Below are 8,055 nucleotides of genomic sequence, written 5' to 3' on the forward strand. Positions count from 1 at the left end.
TTAGGTTTCTCATAGAAATAACAATCATAGATTATTTACGATTTGCAAATCCCATCATACATTTAGCTACACTTTTTATCCAACCCAATTATTTTTATTTTTATTGCCAATTGTTAGTACTGCAGCAGTAGTATCTTTTTTATGTTCTCTAAGGTTGCTAAATGCACACAATTTGCAAAAACTAATTAATTAATATTTTAGTTTGTCCATGACAGAGTGTTATCATAACATTTCAAATCCAAGACTTTAACTGTTTCAAAGTACTATCAAGTATAGAGGATTAAGGTATAAATTGATAAAATTCCCCGTTTTGGTGGTGTAATGAACTATATCTATATGAATGTCAACCCAAACATAGTGATTTTAAATGCCATTATTTAATTTGTAATTTCCTATATTTTCAGACGCAGGCGCAGACGACAACAGTACTGACTCGGTGTACAACAGTCCGGCTCCATGCAGTTCAACCTCCATGCCAGGACAGGAAGACCAGCGACTGCGCCGGAGCTTCTACATCAGACTGCGCCAGCGAGCGCAGAGCCGCAGTGACCAGCCTCAGTACGAGCTGGTGCATGTCATGGGGCACTTGCGCGCGCCTCCACCCACACAGACACGTCGATCAGGTAGCTAACAATTGCATCTGGGGAACGTTGGATGGAAAGGTGTCCTTACTTAATTAATATTAATGTGATTGACCAAAGCCTCCATCATAGTGTGCTGCAGCAAACCAACTTTTCCATCAGGCAATACTGAAAAGAAAACTTAATGTATACTGTGGTATCTTTCAAGTCAAATAAACCGTGATGGTACTTAAAACTATGAGAGAAAATGAAAGTTTGACATTGGCAAACAGAATTGACAATGTCTGAGTCAACCAAGTTCTCTCGGAGTATAAAGCTGGCTAAAGCCGGTCCATATAAATAGAATGTGCACTTTTGTATACAAAGTTTATAAATAGATGCGTTACAACAACGACACGCCTTGACACATAGTTAGAAAGTTGTTGCAAATTTTAGAATAAAAATATAGTTGAATTAAGCCGTCAGCGTGTTATTGTCAATTACTAATTTCTTTTGTGCATAAACACTTTTCAACCAAGCCGAATTGGGAGGTCAACCTAATAATAAACCGTAATATTTTTGTATCATAAACTCTTTTTTAGAGTAGTTCAATGCTAGAGACTTATTCAACTATGTTCTATTAAAATACAAAAACTTTTACAACTGGTTTATGTATAGACGAGGAGTCTACTTCAGAATATAAAAATAAATTGCGGTTCCACATTATCACTGTTGTTTCTATCCAAGAGTTAACTTTACGTTTATATTATATATTTATACAACTTTGTACTATCCAACAAAGCTAATTTTCTCAAAGCACTTACACCATTAACTCAATGTTGTACAGTTGCAGTGTTTAATAGGGTTAAAACATCCATTTAGTAATCACTGACAATATTGACTAGTCTGACAAAAGGTTACTGATGCTCTTTACAACTTTTTAATTATTTGAGTAAAAAAGTTGACCGTAGGAACTTTGTCATTACGATGCTATTCTAGTGGACCTAAAAACCAATAGCCAATAAGTTATCTTGTGGCGGTGACAGTTTCATTTACCTGGCAACTATAATGTAATTTAAGATTTAAAATTACTTTCTAGTTTATTTAACTTGTAACACAATATTCTTTCCAACACCTTTGTTTAAAACTTGCTAACAAAGATTTTTTTTTTCATTTTGCGGCTGCATATTTTCATTGTATAATAATTCAATTGTTGTTATAATTATGTCATAGTCCAAAGATTCTGAAGTAAGTAGTTTGGTTAATTTTTCTTTTATTCTCAAAATGTTTTTTTCTGTTTGAATTGCTTGATGTTAAGCGTAAATATCATCATAATATGTATAATTTTTATGATGCAATTTTTAAAAATAAGTAAATAATCTTTAAGATTGGTTTAGATGGTCTGGTGGTTGGAGTGTGGGACTTCAGGTTCAAATCTCATCAACCACCAATGGTTTTTTAGCTGTGTTATAATTCCTTGATCCATTGATTTGAATTAAGCCACAGGTCCAATGATTTATAAAATACAGAAGGGTCAATCTCTCGGATGAGGAGAATTTTCACTGTTAAGAACTCTTTCCAACTGAAGTAGTTTTTCCTCTTTCACAACAAATTCTGTTCTTTAAGTAAAAAACTAAAGTATTCCAAATGTAAAAATGCCTTTTGTCACAGTTTCATTTTAAACTTCACAAAAGTACACCACAAAAACATTATTGAGAACAATGCTGAATAGAACACAATAAAACTAAATAATTAACTGAAGGTTGAAATTGCAACGGATACACATGGCGATGGCGGTCTAGACTCATGTCGCTAGGCAACCATCTGGCCAATCAAACGTTCCAGAAACTTGTTTAAAAAGGAAGCTTACACAATGCATTATTACACACCACAACCTGCTTTGCATTGATTGCTTGAGAAATTACAATTTAACTTGTTGCAAACTTCAATTTTCATTTAATTGGAGAAACTATTACTTTTTGTTTTGATCGTGCTTAGCAAAAAAGTATATTTATGCATAGCTTGGGCTCCTTCAGGTCATAAATCTTGTAGTCGAGGTGTAGGTTTGTAGGCTAATTGTTGACAGGTTTATTTACTGTGAGCAAATGTATTTTAGCAACTTGGGTATGCCTTGACTTGTGAATTCTGTTTTAAATTAGCATCGGTTTCTCTTTATCACTTATATTTTAAAGCTAACTTTAATAAGGCTAGAATTCCTTTGTAAAAATATAAATTTTCGTCGTCCACCAGCTAAAAATTGGTTATTTAAAACTACTCAATCAGTACATGAATCTATATGCTCTATCTTACTCATCATATGTAATGTTAAATAAATATACAGTTTTGGTTGTTTTGATATTCCCTCAAAACATGGAATAATATATCTTTCCTACCTTAATTTAATCAGGATGATTTTTATGATTGCTACTATTACCACTCTATATTATGTCGTTGACCTTGTGTCCTGTCTAGATGTCACAGCCAGTTTATATGTACTAATTGTCTATATGTCTATATTCTACTGTCTATGTACTAACTAGCAAGTTTTTGTTCCTACTGTTAGTTGATGGGGATATAAAAGATGCTACGGTTTTCAATTAGTTCTTTGAGTTGGTTACAGTTAAGAAGTTTGTGTGTGAGAGATAAAACGATAGTTTACAGCAGCACAGATCAGTAGCTCATTTTCCCATTTTTAAATTCCAAAACTGGTTAGAATTTTGAAATGAGAGTGAAATGTCTACTTCACAGTGACATTATTGTATCCGTTAGTTAGAGCTATTACATTAACAAATTAAGTTAAGAAAATTCCTAAACTTTTAATGTGTTGTCATGTTAGGCTGACTTCCTTCAGCTTTATGTTTATTTTTCTTCAAAGCAAAATTACATAAAACTTCTCATAAACTGTTGTAGAAGGGGTTCAAATTGAAAACTTCCTGACATTATTATTATTTAAAATTTAAAACTCACTAGTTCATTATCATTTTGTTTACCAAATTTCCTAAAAATGTTACAGACAGTCCGCCAAATCACAATGACATAATCTTGGTGGCTGTAGTGAAGCCATTCAGAGAGAAGAGAATCACGACTCTGTCTCTGATGGAGGCTTGTAGAGAAGAGTTCATCACCAGACACACTCTGGACGGCCGCATCATCTACACGGATCACCGGTAAATACTGTATTTATAATTAATTATTAATAAAGAAAGATTGTCAGAATCTGAGTGGAAAGACAGTATAAAAATGATTGCAAATGTGGTGCCAGTGCGTGTCCTTCACGGCAGAAGTCAGGGCAATAACCGCTGCAGGCATGCCTGTGGTGAGATTGAAACCCTTGTACATGCCCTTGGCTTCTGTCCGTTTGGTGAGCTTCTAAGAAACACAAGGCACCACAAAATAAGAAGTATTATAGCAAATGCCTTCGTAAAAAGGTATAATACATGGGAAGTGCATGAAGTACACTGTCTTTCTTCTAACGGAAGCACCAGAAGAGTAGATATTTTATTGATCGTAAGAGAAACAAACAAAGGGATAATTCTCGATCCAACAATTCGATTTGAAATAAACCTAAACCAGGCTAATGAAGTAAATGAGGAAAAAAAATTTACGAATCTACCTTTGAATATTTCAAGCAAAATTTCAAAAATGGAGTTCATTGGATTGTTTATTGGTTCTAGAGGAACATTATCAAATTTTTTGTGAACTTTTGGAAACAATTTGATTTGGACAGATCCTTTTTGAAAATTATTATCCATGAAACATTGAGAGGTTCATTGACTATAATGAGAAATCATTTATATGGCAAACATCAAAATTAATCAGTCTTATAGCTGTTATAATCCTTCAATATTTTGAGTGTATATTTTTTCAGAATCATTGGCAACCTTATTTTTTAAGGCAGATGTGTTTATTTCTATAAATAAATTCTTTTCTCTATGTAGCAATACCTGTCATCCATTCATCATTCATTTGGATTTCCCTATAATTGTGTGTGTTTCTCATATAATGTTTGTTACTACCCCATGATAATATGTTACCAGTAATTTAAAATGTTTCTCCCTTTTAATATTGTGTTACTTCATTATATATTGTTTAGTATCTAATAATATCCCATCACCCACCAGAAATAGCATCTCCCCTTTTGTTCTACAATATCATTATTTATGCATTTATATCAATTCTCACCATATTTATCCTCTGTTTGTCAATAATCTAGAATAATCACAACCTACTTAGATAGAATAATATATTATTGTAAGAAATATGCAATATAAAAATACCTCATATAGTCATATAACCTTAAAATTAGTCCAAAGAAAATCCAAATTACTGTGGCGAGTTGTAGCCTACTTCATGTGAATTCACCAGCTATACTATTCAACAATGGACATGTAAACTTCCAGACCTTCAGCCTTTGATTCTCCCCAGTCCCTGCCAGCTCTTCATTGTGATAACTTCATTTTATAGGGCATTATTCCTAATTCCAATGTTTGGCCTAAGAATTACATTGCTTAGACAGACAGACAGAAAATCTGTATTCAAAATCTTAGAGATTTGAAAGGCGTCAATACAATATTAATACAAATAGCTTATTCCCTATATGGGAAATTCGCTAAAAAAATGAGATGAATTGTCAAATACAATCAAAATTCTGCAAGTCCATAAATTCTTTCATGCTGTAGAATGGCATCTTGCAGAACCAACGGGTGAGTTCAGCTTTCAAGGTTTTAGGGTTGTCACCTTTCAGCTCTCCTGGCAGCATGTTGAAGAATCTTACCTATGCTGTACACTGCAACAATTTTACTTAACTAAATCTACAAGTTTTAAGCGCTGTTGCAAGCGCTCAGTTTTACAAATGCAATGCAACTCTATTTAATGACCAAGAAGTTTTATTAAAAATTACATCATGTAATGTAATATAACACCAAACCACGCAAACCAAGCGTAAGCGCCTAAGCGGCCCAAACTACGTTGCCAAAATCGGTAACTACCGTTATATTAGCGTTATATGGTCCCTCTTATACATGTATACTCAATGCTAGTACACACTAGTGCATAGTTTAATGTGAACCAGAATGGAAAAATAAATGAAAAAGAAACTGTGGAATCAGATTTATTAAATATTGTTTTACAATCTGAAACAGATTTGTTCATCCTGATAATTCAACCTGTTCATTGATAATTTTGATAGTTATCATCAATCAATTATCAATGAAGCAACATTTTAGTTAAACTATTTACTTGTTCACAGGATATCTATAGTGGCAGGTTATTTGTCTGAAGAAGTATGTGGAGTGCCAGGTTTTCAATACATGCACAAAGAAGACATGCGATGGACTATGGTGGGCCTACGCCAGAGTACGTATATATAACTTGGCAGTTACTTCCCTACTTAAACACATTCAACTTGCATTTGATAAACCAGAGTTTTCATATATTCTTTGGTATTGTGAATGGTAACAAAACTGATAAAAAAATACTACTCTTCATTCCTAATTCGAATCACCAAAATCTTTTCTGTAAGCTTTGTTTGATAAGCTGTGCTAACGATAACAATATTTCATCTTTTATATTTTCATTTGTAGTGACTGAAATCATTTTCATCGTATAATAGAACTGGCTGTGTGGAAAGCTTCCACAGTATAACAAAAATACATCTTAGTCTTACGGAAATTACAGTGTTGAAAATTACCAACGTTTCCGATAAGTTGGAGTAATTAATTTTTGGGGCTAACTACAATTCAAATTAATTGGAGCTTGCCCCAAATATGGATCTTCCTTGTATATTATTGAAAATAGGGGAAATAATTGTTTGGATTGCAGATAATTACAATAACAAAAACGCTTTGGCTACACAATCACTGAATCACTGATTGTTATTTTGTCTTGCAAATATTGTTAGACTAAGTCAAATTAACCTTAAATAATAGTATACATTAACAGTTTCAAAGATTTCCTTTTTTTCAATAGTGTAGAAGGTTTTTACAATTTTACTTTGGAATTTTTTCTAGAAAATATTTTAAGTTAGTTCTAAATATGGTAATTATTTTGCAGTGTTTTTCCGAGGCTCATCCTATGGCCAGAGTTGTTATCGACTTCAGACCAAAAATGGTAATTTCATTTACCTAAAGACTTGTGGATATTTGGAACTGTCGGAAAATAATGACAGCTTCCAGTCACTTATCTGTATCAACTCACTCGTCACGTAAGTATTGTTACTACAACCATTAAAATGTATGTCATTACATCATAAAATGACAGAACATTTGTCAATACAGTATTATAACACCTAAAACTAAATAGCAATATTTAAATCAAAACTAAATAATTTAAATATTAACCCTCCTAATTTTCACTTAAACATTCATTCAAGGAATGAAAACCAGTCATTAAAAAAATTTTTTTTTTGATTGGTGGTGTTTTTTAAATGATTCGGAACTAAGCTGAACAATTTTTGTCCAATATACACTATTGAGGTGATGCTTAAAGTACTGTATAGTGTAAATAGTGTAAATATATGGCTAGTGGGCTTAGTTAAGTTAAATGTCTAATGTACTCTCTCTGAAAATGTACCAGTTTTTTTAGAAGCAGTGTTTTGATATTTATTATTCTGGTCGTAAAATGCCAAAACCTGAAAATCCTGGAAGATAGTTTTACACGTACTTCTTTGTAGTATTTTTGGCTATAATTCTAACACATCAAAAAGGTCTAAACAATCTAAAAATCGAAACACTCATGTAAAAAAACTTAACTATCACATACATTACAACATTAGAACACTACAACTATAACTATAAGTCATGATACAAAATGAAAATGCAAAGTATAACCGATAAAAAAAAATCTATATGCAGGAAAAGAACAAATAAGATATAGGGTAAATAGCTCACAACACAACAATGAAACGCTAATCACACAGCTCGCAATGGCGCCACCAATGAGAATGAAGCCTCATGGTCGACCAATCCAGACACGGAGACAACCAAAAATTGCGTGATTCCTGGAAAATGAAAACCAACAAAATGGCGGTGCGATGTACAATGCCGCAAAAAAAGGGGATGTAAATTTTGTTTATTCCTATCACGAGCCTTACTACGAGTTAATTACGTGCAAATTTTGAGGAGAACTTATGATTTCCCTACTAATTGAAAAATTACGTTTCCTATCCTCTTAGTTCAATGTCAAGAGTGGGTAGCCCATAGTGGCCTGATTTCAACCCAAGATTGACTGTTAGGTTGGTCTGCAAACTTAATGTACACATTTAATGCGGGGATTTTTTGGGTTCAATGAGTTTACGTATTAAAAAGTGAGGTTCCTTATGGACAATTTTTGTCTCTTCAAAATTCATACAAGGATTTTGGACCAGCAATGATGAGGGATTAAAGATTTTTCCACTAGACCTTTTTTGGTCTTTTCTTTATGTTCTTTTATTCCAGTGTTCAATCAATGAATACAAACCTTGTAAGAAGCAAAATACCCATGTTAAAAATTCAGCCTG

General features: G+C 32.9%; 1 protein-coding gene across 2 annotated transcripts in view; it reads left to right on the plus strand.

Annotated features, from left to right (window-relative positions):
- Positions 1-6,766, plus strand: part of LOC128995319 (basic helix-loop-helix ARNT-like protein 1) — a 168,313-nt gene extending 161,547 nt beyond the window's left edge. For both annotated transcript variants that reach the window (XM_054420303.1, XM_054420302.1), the window contains 4 exons: positions 405-623; positions 3,574-3,727; positions 5,809-5,915; positions 6,612-6,766. In XM_054420303.1, the coding sequence (XP_054276278.1) occupies positions 405-623; positions 3,574-3,727; positions 5,809-5,915; positions 6,612-6,766 (635 nt within the window). The remainder of the gene's footprint in view (positions 1-404; positions 624-3,573; positions 3,728-5,808; positions 5,916-6,611) is intronic.
- Positions 6,767-8,055: the final 1,289 nt, after the last annotated feature.

The sequence above is a fragment of the Macrosteles quadrilineatus genome, unplaced genomic scaffold, assembly GCF_028750875.1.
Source record: "Macrosteles quadrilineatus isolate MER2022 unplaced genomic scaffold, UCM_ALF_1.0 Scaffold_5__1_contigs__length_97177068, whole genome shotgun sequence".
Classification (NCBI taxonomy): Eukaryota; Metazoa; Arthropoda; class Insecta; order Hemiptera; family Cicadellidae; genus Macrosteles; species Macrosteles quadrilineatus.